This window comes from Pristis pectinata, chromosome X (genome assembly GCF_009764475.1).
Source record: "Pristis pectinata isolate sPriPec2 chromosome X, sPriPec2.1.pri, whole genome shotgun sequence".
Classification (NCBI taxonomy): domain Eukaryota; kingdom Metazoa; phylum Chordata; class Chondrichthyes; order Rhinopristiformes; family Pristidae; genus Pristis; species Pristis pectinata.
The window spans coordinates 5,296,160-5,310,351 of NC_067450.1; the positions used below are offsets into that span (position 1 = coordinate 5,296,160).

The following is a 14,192-nucleotide window of genomic DNA, read 5'->3' on the forward strand; positions in this document are numbered from 1 at the left end:
CAAGATGCTACTTGATATACTAATACTATTTGTACCACAACAGAAAAGGCTCAAAGTCAGCTTAGAGGCTAACAAAAATTATAAAGAGCTTTGATGTGGTGAACAGGGAAAGACCATTTCCCTTAGTTCAGTGATTCTGCAATGAGAAGCTAATTTAGAACTGTCACAAAAACTGACGAGAGGCAAAAAAATGCTTGTGTTTTGAAAGAAAAATCAGATAACTACTTGAAGCAGAGCAGTTGGGGATTAGTTTTGGATCACTCCAGCAGTGACCCAGCAGGTTGAATAGATTTCCTTCTGCTCTGTAAACTTCACAGAGCATGCAACCACTTGCTTGATGCCCAAGCATGCCTCGTTAGCTGACTTACAATTGGCTTCAAAACAACCCCTTCCCCCCCACCCTCACCTGTTTGACTCGAGGCCGACCTGGTGAGAAACGTCTCTTCATAACTGCAGGCTTGCCAGATTCACCCTTCATCATACCAGGATCAGCTGGCAAGGAATCTTCTGTTTCTGTTAGCCGCAGGTCTGAATTTACTTTTTCAGCCTCATCTTCCACCCTTGGAGAAATATCATCTGTTGACGTCATACAAACATCCATTGGAACCAAGCCTGCATCACGGTCCAAAGTATTTGAAAAATCTGGTTCCAAGCAGGTGCTATTTGAGTCAGTTTGACTTTGATTTGACGTTTCCTCCACAATCTCAGATTTAATTAGCATGTTACAGGCAGGGTCTGCACTTGCAACATCCTGCACTTCCATCTGAGTGTCTTGCTCAGTCTTCAGCCTATTTCCTGCAGGTACAACCTCCATAGGAGTCACATCATCATTTATGTCCATCTCAACAGGATCTCCCTTGGTCTCCATTCCATCGGACACCATGTCAGAAACTTCACCTCTATCCACAGAGTCACAAGTTGAATCAGCAGGAATATCACAGAGTTCAGTTTTATCTTTGTGGATTTTGTCAGTCTCCTGCTTGATTAAAACAAAGGAGGCACCATCTAACTGTGTTTCAGCAGAAATACTGACAGAATCCATCAGGTCAGGGTCTGTGGTGAAGTGATTGGCTTTTGTCTCCTGTGGAATGGAACTATTGGGACCAGCATCAATGTCTGCATTAATGCAAACCTCTGCCTGGTCTAGAAGAGAAACTGAGCTTTCCACTTTTGTTTCCTGTGTCTGTAAGAAGGGTTCTGGTTGGTCTGTCTTTTCTGAACTAAAGTGTTCTGCAAGCTCTTTTTCTGCAGAGGGAGACTCCACTGAACTTCTAATGCTCTCAGATTGTGCACCATGTGTCCCAGTTTCGGAAGTCTTATGAATCTCTGTGTTATGAGAAGAATGCAATCTCTCAGTGGGCTTTTCATGTTCAAATTCTTTCTGTAAAGTTGAGACCCCAACTCCATTTTCCTCCAAAGAACCAAGAGACTGAGATTCCACCTGTTCCACAGTGTTAACTTCTGATATTTGTTGTTTTGGATTTTCCAGTTCCACATTACTAACTGTATTGATAGAATCTACAAAACAAAACAAAAATTAGTACAGTAGTGGTTAGCTCTCTATCACCAATACCAATATTATTGATCTTCTGTTCCTTTTGCAACATTCTTGAAAAATGTGCCATTGATAACTTTCAAAAGTCAAATTATCATAAACTGAGTTTGAAGAGCAGAGGAGTTCTTGAAATCAATGGAGTCTAAGTACATAGTACAGTAGTTATTTGGTTTGATGTAGTAGTAAGTCCTCAAAATTTCTGTCACAACTTGTGTGAGGTGGCATAATCTAATAACACATTTCAAAAAGAACATTTGGCTAAAACTTCAGATAAATTTAGAAACATAGGTACTTGAGAAAACAGTGGTAGAATGCCTGCCAATTTAACCCAGGATTATAATTCTATCCCCCTTCCACATACACACACACCCACACCAAATTCCTTTCGCTTTCTCCCAATTCAAGTTAATGCATACCTGAAAGCATTAATTCCTACTGTTCTCTGCTTTTCCTAGCAATAGTCATATTCCAACATCATCCCAGATGGTCTGAATGGTGAAAATCAGCAGGGTACCGAGGGCAGGGTCGGGAGAAAAATCACAACCAAGCTACATCCTCTGCAACCGACGCACCATCCTATTCTTTTATTCTGGACTTTCATACTCAAAAACATGAAAGTGCAATCAAAAGGATTGTAGGTCAAAAACTAAGACAGAATGGATATTTTGGGCAATAAGACATTGAAACCATTTGATCTTTTCTGATGGAAATAAATTCACTTGTACAAAGGGACATGAAAAATGACAGTTATAAGCCAGCAGAACACATCAAAACCAATTAAACAACCTCAGTTTAAAAGCAGACTTCTCACCCTCCTGTTCGTGCAAAGAGTCTTCAGCAACACATTCACTCATCAATTGTTCTTCTGGTTTCAAGTCCTTTTGCTGGCTTCCAGTCCACTCAGTTTGTTCTTTCATTTTCTCTGCTCAGCAGAAAATAATACATTTCAGGTTGTTTAAAATAATGATTTTAAATATGCCCAGAGATTTCATGAGAAGTCTTTCGATTTAGAAATTATTGTAACAATAGTGCAGCTTTTTAAAGCATGAATTTGCAATACCACAAGCTATGACAAGTTCAATCCTCATTTCTTGATCTAAACAATACCACTGGCGAGGATATGCAAAAGTCATCTCATGACTTCTGTTATAATTCACTTGTTAGCTCAGAATGGCACGCAAAGCAGCCTGCCATTCATTCTGCTGCAAAATAGATTATAGACTGAACCCTTCAAGTACTTCACCGTGCAATGAAGTTGCAATTTTTTTTTAAGAATGTAGACTAGTAAACGTCAAGTGGTCCTTATGAATTAACAGATAAAAGTGCAAAACAGTACCTTCCACCTAAGAATCACAATGCTTTACTACTTAAATCTTCTACTTTGGTGTCATAAATACCAGCCAACCAAGTGGAATGCATGTATTGGATACTGAAAATTAAATCCAAAAAAAGCTGCAAGAAAAGAGCAAGCAGTCTGAATAACACAGAATAATCAGGAGCAGTGGAGGCAAGGAGAAGAAAAAAGTGGCAGCTGGGTAACTCATTCTGTGCCAGAGTGCCATCTCCTGGCAAGTGGTCCACATCATAAAATTAGCCATTTACAGATTGAATTACCACTATAAAATGTAGATATTTATACTCTTCTGCTGGTACAAAAGAGCTATGTGAAATCTTGACATGAGAGGTCATAGCAAGTGAACACCATACTCAAAACTATAAGGATGGGCTTGTTAAAACATAAATGAAGAACTCTGCACCAACCAAATTATTCAAGTGGACCAGGGATGAGAGTGGCCAAAGATAAGGAACTCTGTAGATATCGTGCAATTGGAAATTGTGCAAACAAACAGGCTGTGGAATGCCTGCTCATTCCAGAACTCGGCTGGGAGAGTGGCAGCTCACTTTAGGAGCCTTTGACAAGATTTACAGTCCAAAACACTTCCAAGGCCTACTAACAAGAAAAAACTTTTTCTTCTTCTTCTCCTCTTCCTCCTCCACCCCCCCCCCCCCCCCCCCCAACTAGCTAGCTGTTCACACCTTCCTTACAGGGTAGAGAGTAAAGATTTCTTGGGTCCCATAAGTCAAAAAGCTAAACACATTTCCTCCCTGTTCTCCTGTCCTAATTATTGTACTTCAAGTTGATGCATACATGCCAATCTGGAATAAAAGAAAAATCTGTCAGGGAGACCATGGCCATGGATGGTAAATTCAAAGGATCTTACAGACAGTTACATCTACCAGTTCTTTAAAAAGAGCTCACTAAAACTGAAACTAGTGCCTCCAAGAGACCCGTCCCCACCCTACTGTACTCCAATGTTCTACACTGGCAGACATGCGTCCACCAGTGCAGTATAGCTGCATCTATAGCTGACTAGGGACCCATCTTGGTTCAGATCCAGAAGATGTGACTGGATCCTCAAATCCATGCTTCCCAGGCCTGGCATCAGGTTCCTGATCCCAACATCCTCCTCGTCAACTCATGCTTCTGCCAAATAATGTCAAATAGTGATCCTTTTAAGGAGTTGGGTTTGTCTTGCAGATTTCCGATAACTGTTGGCAAGTCTTTGGTAAGGGCAGCTCGCATAGTAAGCAGCCAGATGGGACAGGAGACTTCACAGGGCAAAAAGGATGGTAAGAGCTCATGGGCTGGATGGTCCTATCCAATGGGCCAGATGTGGCCCATGGGCCATACATCATTTGCTGCATCTATAATGGTAAACTGGGTGGCCAAAGAGCCATTTACAATATTGGAATTTAATAACCGGAAGGTGGGAATTCTGTCAAATGTCAGAAATTTCTCATCCCCAATGAATGGACATCACAAGGATAGTACAACTCCTTAATGAAATCTTCATTGAAGCAACAACACAACATTGCTGAATGTTGTAGGTCCAAATTTCATCCAAATGACTGAAGGACTAAAAGTTGCTTTGACTATGCTACATTCATTGCCAACAAAATTACACATGACAATACATTGAAAGTCACAGCTCCAATTCCTTCAAAGTTACAGTGCTATTACTGAAAGCTAAAGTCTGCAGTGCAACAGCATCCAAGTGATCAAATAAAACGTACAGAGTTCCTGGTCTTTAGCCACTCTCCTCCCTGGTCCACTTGAATAATAGCAGTTCATTGCTGGAATGGTTGGTGCAGAGTTTTTCTTGATTTTATTTATGCTTTAAACAAGCCAATCTGTATTGTCTTGAGTATGGTGTTCACCTGCTATGGCCTCACATGATTGAATAACTCTTTGGTACCAGCAGAAGAGTATAAATATTTACATTCTTTGTGACTTAGCTTGCAAAAACATTTTCATTGTTGCCAGGCCAGTGCAATTACATTTTTCAGAGCAAACAAGTAAATCTATTAACTCATACCCGATGCCGCTGACTCAAGTTTTAATTGCCTTTCATCAACAGGCTCAGGAGATGAAAGCCCTGTATTTTGCAGTGGGCTTTTGCACATTGGACATGTGTACTGTTGCCCTGGCAAATTGAGAGATGAAGGGCTACAGTCTGCATGGATCCACCTGAGAATGAAAAATATAGAACTTTAAACTGGCAAAATAGTCGTATGAATAAAATACTCAAAGGAATATCATTACAACTCAATCTTATTCAGAGTCACTATTATTATTTGAATGCCTGATAGCAAATTGGAATAACAAAAATATCAAACTTTTCCCCACTGCAGAGGAAGAGTTGTGGACAAGCACCACTGACAGATCTGACACTCCAAATAAGAATTCTAGCTCAAGGACTGAGGGACTCTTAAGACGCAAGAAAGAAAACAAGATGTCCCTTAAAACTAATTGAAAGAGACTGAATACAAGAGCAGTTAATGTGAATATAAAAAAAGCGAGTATATATTTTTTAAAAAATCAACAAAGTGGAAGTAGGTTCATGCAGAGTATGACCACTACCAGAGAACAGTTGGGTTAAATGGGATGGTTACTGCAATGAAAATTATATACAAGACTTCATCTACATTCTTGGTTGAAAAATATTAAATTTCACCAATCCAAATTTTTGGAATCCAAATACATTTTCACTAAATAAGAGGGGGAAGAAAAAAAACATATCGTTGCAGAGAAAGTACGTACACTATGATGTGACTTATTATGGAAGCAATTGACAATGATGGCTGCTGCTAGCAGAACAGTTTTTCCAGACCAAATTAATAACCACTGTCAGAAGCCACTTACTTTTGGCAGATATGGCAGTTTAAAGTGTCATCTGTTTGTCCATTTGTTTTACCACATATCGTACACACGGTACTATCCCTGTTCTTTTGCCAGTAACATTTCTCACAAACTGAGTAGTTCTGATGCCACTGTGTATTGGCATGTTTCCCTGCAGATCTTGAACCACAATCACTGCACACACGACAGTTCTGCAGAAAAGAACAAGTCTTTTAACGATTTGACTTAACAGTAACCAGTGCAGTTTCTCAATGAGGAAAAATAAAAATTGGAACAGCTTCACAAGTTGCATTGAAAACTAAGCCCAACGCAGGACTTTGTCTCTCACTATTGTCATACTGAAAAGGAAACACAAATCATGTCAACCCAAACTACCCTACCACCAAACCACCTGCCCACTTTCCACATGCACAGAATGGGAGCAAGTCACATAGTATCTTAGAATGCAAAGGAGTAGATTCCCAACACAAAGTTTCAAAATAAATAAACATCTTTAAGTCCTTTCCCTCATCAAGCAACCTCATAGGATGCATTATTACTTGAGCACACCAGATGAAAATAAAAGAGCAATTTTGTTCTCCTGTTAATGGCAACTAGGGCAGCACAGTGGTACAGCAGGTGGCGCTGCTGCCTCACAGCTCCAGTAACCCTTGATCTTTGGTGCTACGTGGAGTTTGCAGATTAGCCCCGTGACCGCATAGGTTTCCCACCACATCTCAAAGATGATCTGCTGGTCGGTTAGCTGGCTGTTGTAAATGACCCCCAGTGTTGATGGGCGGTAAGAATACCATGATGGGCGTGTGAGAGAAAATAGTTACAGGGAAATAAGTGGGAAAATGGGACTGCTAAGTTCCTGATAGACTCGATGGACTGAATGGCCTTCCCCTATGTAGTAAAATATGGGAAAAAAACTTCCATTGACAAGGTTCCTAAAAAACAATACTTTACCCTCATATTTAGTCAATTGTTTTGATGGAAGGTGGCTGCCAGATTTAAAATATACCAAAATTTCAGGTAAAGAGGTAGAGTGGTTTTTATATAAAAGTACTGAGCTTCAGTCACTACAACTACAGTAGATAATCCAATTTTTCAGTGATTCATTCAATCTAGGCACATTAATGAATCATGTAATGGCAAGAGAAAACATAGTCAATGTTGTATGACAATCTTGAGGTCAGCCGAGTCATTTCTCAGCTTGAGCTGCCAGATCAGAGCAATGTTTTATAAATGAAAGAGCAGGAAAATGATGGCAACACATGGGCCCATAAAGGTGGAAGCAGAAACACTTGAAATGCCATAACCTACAAGGCTCTGGACAAAGAGTTAGGAAGTAGGATTTATAAAATCTCCCCTCTTTTGGCCTGCAAGGACACTGATCTGATTGGTCTTTCTGTAGTGCAAATTTCAAAGATTCCCAGAGTCATACAGTATAAACCAGCCCTTTGGCCCCTGCGTCCGTGCCAACCATCAAGTGCCTAGATGTACAAATCTCATTTTCCAGTAAGAATGCACAAGAATACAGTTTAGTAGACAGACTCCATCAATGATGATCCTTTTCTTTTAAAGAAAAACAGATGAAAAGAAAACAAATGAAATTGAATAGGTAGAAATTTAAATTTTTCTTTTACATTCATATCAATGCCTTTCATAACAAGGCTTTGAAAGAAGTGGTGGTGGAGTTGGTAGACGAACTGGTCATCATCTTGCGAAGTTCCATAGGTTCTAGAAGGGCTCTGACATACTGGGATTGGTTTTAAAAAAACTCACCATTTATGAAAGGAGGTGGAAAGAAAACTGGGAACTGCAGACCAGCAAGCCTGTTGTCAGTAGTAGGGAAAGTGCTCAAATCTATTAGTAAGGAAATAGTAACAGGGTGCTTAGAAAATATTAATGTGATTGGAAAGAGTCAACATGAATTCTATTAAAAGGAAATTATGTTTGACATATCTATTAAGCGTTTTTTTTTCAGATTGTAACTTGCAGAATAATAAGGGTGAATCAGTGGATGTGATGTACTTGGATTTTCATGCCTTCAATGAGAGGTGATCTCGATGAAACGTACAAAATTCTTACCAGGTGGAAAAGTCACATTCAGGGATGCTATTTCCTCTGGCTGGGGTATCCAAAACGAGAGGTCAAAGTCTCAGAATAAAGATATTCAGAACTGACATGAGAGGTAGTTTCTTCACCAAGAGGGTGATGAATCTTTCAAATTCTCTACCCACAAAGGCTGTAGGAGGTTCAGTCGCTGACATTTTTGAGACAAAGATTGATAAATTTTTGAATATTGAGGGAATTAAGGTAAATGAGGTTAGTGCACGAACGTGATGGTTAGGTTAAAAGATCACCCACGATCTTACTGAATGGTACAGCAAACAGAAGGGTTCAATTGGCCTACTTCTGATTCTGTTTCTTATGTGTAATCATCATCCAAGAAAGTAAAGCAATATATCCCGGAATTCCTGATAGTCAAAAGCAAGTGAGCTTAGCAAAGAGTTTTGCAATTTCTCAAACACTATGGTGGGATTCATTGTACATGAAAAAGTTCAGACAATGGAGCTTTAAAGGAATACCTACCTAGCTGTAAATCATACAAACACAACAGACTGAAGTTGTCATGCACACCACTCTATGAACATGATTGCAGTGTCATCTATATCTGCTTCTAAAAGAATACACATACAGACCCACCTTGCACTTCCAGCTATCAGTAGGCAGCGACTCCATTGCTGGTTTCAAACAAAACGTATGATAGCCCTTATCACACGCATCACACACGAGCATCATTGTGTCCGCACCAGGCTGCCTACATGGATGCAATAGATGTTACAACCACATCTACACAAATCTATGATATTACTGTATTTTGTTGACACATCATAAATGTAAACACCAATTTTCCAAGGAATGTATTACATTACTTAATGAGCATCATTACATAAAAACAGTCCAATAGAAAATTGCCTACGTACTACAGTAAAACTATATAAATAAATCAAAATACAATAAAATGATTTGACAAAGGGAACACTGATTACCCACTATGTTTAGATTTTTCTTCCTGCAACTATTAATATTCTAATTGCGTAATATATCTTTTTAAAACTTTCATTCAGTTTCCCTTAACATGAGCATATCACTGATGCCGATTGTGTCTACCAGAAACAGTTACGTACCTGCAAGTCTGGCATACTTTGCACTCGGGACACTGCCAACCAGCGCGCTTAACTGGCGTCACTACAATTTCCAGGCATGCACCATGGTAGTGCAGTCCACAGCTGGTACAGAAGAGAAGGTCCAGGAGATCCCCTGGAGCATCACACACACCACAATTTGCCTCATCCTTCGCTAAAATGGAAAAAAAACAAAACAGGAATACATTACGACTTGGGTTTTAACAATTTGTTGTCGGTGACCAATGTCAATTTACAGAAATTGAAAACTGGAACAGATCATCTTCCAACACATTTCACCTTGTGATCTTCTTAATCTGTAAACCAAGCTAGTCCCATGTTACCCTCCTGAGGAGGTCTTTCTGGCTGCTGAGGGAAAAAAAAAATCCCAAGTCTATCACAGAGACTAACCATGGTTGTGAGCGCCATTTATCCACCAGTCAACATCACATTGCTTGTGGGAGTTTGTGTGCAAGTTGGCCATCATGCATCCTACAATAGTGGTAACACTTCAAAAAGAACTTCATTGGCTGTAAAGCACTTTGCAATGTCCCAAGATCGCGAAAGTCACTTTATAAATGCAATTCTTTCTTCATTCATCTGAATCAATACAGTACTGCAATTCAGTGTTGGAAAATGTAGCAGTTCTGACAAGTTCCCACAGGGAGAACCACCATTTTATATTTCTGCAACGAGGTCGACCACCACAAAATCTGCCCTATTGTGTATTACACTAACAGACAGTAGTAATGCATACTGGGACTATATCAATAATATAACTGAGGCAAAATCTGTAGGACTCTTTGCTGACAGTCCAGACCCAGGCTAAGCCACCTCCTTCGGACCCAAGAAGCGTGGGTGAACTTCTACTTTCTTTGAAGTTTAAGGAGGTTCAGCATGTCAAAGACTCTGACAAACTTCCACAGATGTACAGTGGAAAGCATTCTGACTGGCTGCATCACGGCCTGGGATGGAATCTCCAACGCACAGGAACACGAGGCTACAGAGAGTAGTGGACTCAACCAGTTCCATCACGGGTACAGCTCTCCCCACCATCGAGGACATCTACAAGAGGTGATGTCTCAGGTAGGTGACAATCATCAAGGACCCCCACCATCTGGGCCGTGCCCTCTTCCCATTGCTGCCAGCAGGCAGGAGGTACAGGAGCTTTAAGACCCACACCTCAAGATTCAACAACAGCTTCTTCCCCACTGCCATCTGGTTCTCGAACCAACCCGATAAACCCTAACACTGGCTCGGGCTATGTTTCTTTTTGCTCTCTCTCAACTTGCACTAGTGTCATTATGTTTATTTGTTGCGCAAGTTGTGTAATTTATGTTAATTTAAGTTCAGGTTAACTTATGTTTGTAATGTACTGTACAGCTGCTGCAAAAAAATTAATTTTCATGGCATTTATACCCTGGGTATGCGTGTCTATGACAATAAACTTAAACTAGCTAGCCCTAAGCCACAAATTGACCTCAGGTAGTGTAATACGAAGGGCCTTGCTCCTAGAACACCGTAACAAACTTTGAAGACAGGCAAAGCTGGGAGAGAAACCTCACCTTGTCAAGACAAAGACTTTGTTTGATACAACTTTTAATTGTTTCTATTATCCAGAGGCATTTAAGAACTGTAAAGAGTGCTTTCAAAAATAAAAAAAATTAAAATCACTAAAAGAAAGTAAAATAATAGTAAAACTAAAATCACCTCTTATCTACCTACTGGGCTTGGAATTACCATTCAAATGTATGGGACTCCAATCCTATCATAGGTCTGATTGGCTGAGGATCAGAGATCTGCATCCCCAGCAATGTGCTGGGTAATCCCAGCATGACCGGGCTCTGCTGCTAAATTCCACATGGAGTTCAGCAGAGCAGAGTAACAGAAGTGCTAGCATTTATCACTTAGCACATCCCATACATACAGCAAGTCTGTACAAGTCCAAGACTTATTTACTTAGGAGTAGCTGAATACCAATGGTTCCATTGATTACCCCCGTAAAAAATATGGATCTCTCAATTCCATTAAGTGACACTGAGTGCAATATAACATGGCGAAGTGGATGCAATACCAATCAGCAACCTCCTACCCTTGCACGGAAGAGTATTTCCAAGGCAGACACCAGGTCCACTGAAGAGAACTCACTACTCCCTCCAACTCTCCCATGCCCATTTTCAGTTCAATTATCATTTCACCCTCCTACCCAGCTCAAAATGAATGTCACTATTTACTCTAATATACTGGAGGCAAATAATATAAAAGTCTTATCATTCTAATAAGGTTGTACCTAGACTATAGGCAGACCCAAAGGTAATGCTATAGTAACACTCAACTAATTGTGGAATTCAAACCAAAGTTACCCCATGATATATTGCAGCAAAAAATATTTTTCAGCTTTAAAATTTCAACTGAGTTGTGTTCTCTATTGCTACTCAGATTTTTTTAAATTATTGGTAAAAGGTGAAACTATCATCATGAAAATTTTAAAAAAATTCACAAGAAAGCTTTAGTCCTTTGAGCAAGTCAGATTATTGAAGATTATGATAGGTAAATCAGCCTGATCATGATACTTAATGACCAGGATAATTGAAGATGAGGGGAAGAAACCAAAGACTTTTGGTACCAAAAGTGAAATCACACTGAATTGGTTCATGCTCACTTTAAATACACAAACAAGTTACATTCGCATGAAAAAGATTTTTTTCTTGTACCAGATTTAGCAATATTCAACTCCCTACACAATATGAATAACACCATGAACATGCAAGCTTCTATAAAAACGTATTCTGCTACCTATTTGCACTGCTTTATCAGTATGGTCTGGACAGAGAAGAGTCAAGGTTTTCATTGACTGAAAGGATCCAGATGCTGCTGCACAGGGAAAGTGGTACGATCTTAAACATCCTTCCATCTGGCATCGGATGGTAGCACCCAACCGTTTACAATATTCGCATTTCTATGAAAGCAAATACAAACAATATTTTTAAAATGTTATATATGGTTATTACTCTCGTACAACATTTAGCCAAAAACAGTATCAGGCAAATACTCACTGCAACAGATAACTATTACAAATAGAGCATCAAGATGGGAACACTTGCACAAATGGTGCACTCTGACAGTGATGCAGCTAGTAGAGTCACTGCCTCACAGTTTCAGTGACCTGGGTTCAATCCTGAACGTGGAATTTGCACGGTTCTCCTTGTGTCTGAATGGGTTTCCTCCCACATCCCAAAGACACGTGAGTTGGTAGGTTAATTGGCCGCTGTAAATTAAGTGGTTGATGATCGGTGTGGACTCAATGGGCCAAAGGCTGCATCTCTATGACACAACTGCAGATGCAGTACGAGGAAAAAAATTCCACCCTCCTCAGTTTGCAAGTTGAGTCAAATAACTGCACACTTCGTGTGGACTTGCTGCAATCTACAACCAAGCAGTAGACACTACTGCACATCAACAAACCAGTGCAGTTTTTGCTGAAACCACTAAACAATAAGAATATTTTACTTCAGATACTCGCCACTTTCTGACGAGAAATAAAAGCAAGCACCAACAGTTATTTCAGTAACTGCTGGTCAACAAGTCAGAGGATCCAGTCTATAATTGCATCTTACAGAAAAGGAGATACTCCTAACTACTTCAATCAGAATCAGATTTATTATCACTGACAAATGTCGTGAAATTTGTTGTTTTGCGGCAGCAGTATAGTGCAAGGCATAAAAATTACACGTTACAAAAATAAATAAATGGTGCAAGAGAGGAATAACGAGGTAGTGTTCATGCACCGTTCAGAAATCTGATGGGGGAAGGGGAAGAAGCTGTTCCAGAAACATTGAGTGTGGGTCTTCAGGCTCCTGTACCTACTCCCTGATGGTAGTAACCTGAAGAGGTCATGTCCTGGATGGCAAGGGTCCTTAAATGATGGATGGATGCCTTTTGCCTTTGGACCCATTTTCTTGGCCTTGGCTGCATCATAATTCCCTCCACCCTCCTCAATCATTCCATCATAAGGATACAATCCCTCCCTTTTAAGAAATGGGTCACTCTAGCTTTCACACATCTATTGAAGTAGAACTACTGGCACTAGTTTCCGTCTTCACCAGTCAACGGTGGTCAAAAGTGGAAAGCAGAAACAGTTTTGTCTCACACCTTGCTGTGTTATTGTATTTAGCATTACTGCAAGTTGAGACTGCAGCCTACAAGGCCAGTAATAAAAGACAATTACTCAGACCTCTAACAGTTTAGAATCCATCACATGAAGAACTTCAATAGTTAACCTCTTACCTGCGAGATACCTGAGATTACAGCTTTATCCACATTGACCAGTCTTTGCCCCTCACCCTGCTCAACATCATGTGACCAGGCTGCACACCAATGATGAGCCCAGAAATGCCCTGTGGAAAGAAATGTCCAGAATAAACACCCAGTGGAGAGCAAACCTGTTTCCCTTTATTCAAAAAGGAAATAAATATCCAGAATATTTATCTGTTGGCAAGTTATTAAATTAACATTCAAATGCATTTGAGTGAATTAAAACACTTTTGGATGGATTATCTCCCAATCTGAAGGTACTACTGCAGTTTAGAGAGAATAATCAAATTGCAAGCTAGTTCAGCCATTTATATTAGATGGTTACAAAGGATAGGCTACGCTACGAGTTTGTGCCTGGCAACCCAACCCAAGCCCACTGGGACTCAAATGTGTGTCAGATTGGATCTACACTCTGTTAGATCATTCAGATTTGGGTCAGGCTGTAAAATGCCAATCTGGCTCAGTACTTTATCTGAGTCAGTTTTCAGTTTGGTTCAATGTTAGCAATAGCAGCTGTGTTATCTAGACATTTGGTGAGGGTGGGGATGAGAGACTTGACCAGTGATGGAAGGCCGATTTTCAGGTATTGATTTCAAGTTTGATTCAGTGTTGATGACAGTATGGAATACTCAGCAAGAGTGGAGAAACAACTGTCTGGGCTCAAGGAGCTCATTCTCAGATACCTGCTCAAGTTGGCTTTTCATTTTTTCCACCTGGCTCCGACTGACGAACACTAATATTTTATGAACCAATGTCCACTTGGAATTATTTTCAGGCCGTTATAACTTAGAAAGTAGGTACCGAAGAAATAGGAGGAGCAAGCCTTACAACCCCTTGAGCCTGCTGATCCTGGACCACAATTCCAGTGCCCTGCCAAATCCCCACATCTCTCAATTCACTTAGAGCTCAAAAATTGACATCGGCCTTCAATGCATTTAACTGAGCAGTA

At 40.1% G+C, this 14,192-nt stretch overlaps 1 protein-coding gene across 1 annotated transcript in view; it reads right to left on the reverse strand.

The window, feature by feature from the left end:
• Positions 1–14,192, reverse strand: part of kmt2d (lysine (K)-specific methyltransferase 2D) — a 148,655-nt gene that overhangs the window by 116,527 nt on the left and 17,936 nt on the right. The window contains exons 5-12 of the mRNA XM_052009427.1: positions 13,217–13,326; positions 11,726–11,888; positions 8,933–9,104; positions 8,448–8,562; positions 5,760–5,947; positions 4,933–5,084; positions 2,367–2,477; positions 407–1,518 (exon numbers count right to left, since the gene is read on the reverse strand). Of these exons, the coding sequence (XP_051865387.1) occupies positions 407–1,518; positions 2,367–2,477; positions 4,933–5,084; positions 5,760–5,947; positions 8,448–8,562; positions 8,933–9,104; positions 11,726–11,888; positions 13,217–13,326 (2,123 nt within the window). The remainder of the gene's footprint in view (positions 1–406; positions 1,519–2,366; positions 2,478–4,932; positions 5,085–5,759; positions 5,948–8,447; positions 8,563–8,932; positions 9,105–11,725; positions 11,889–13,216; positions 13,327–14,192) is intronic.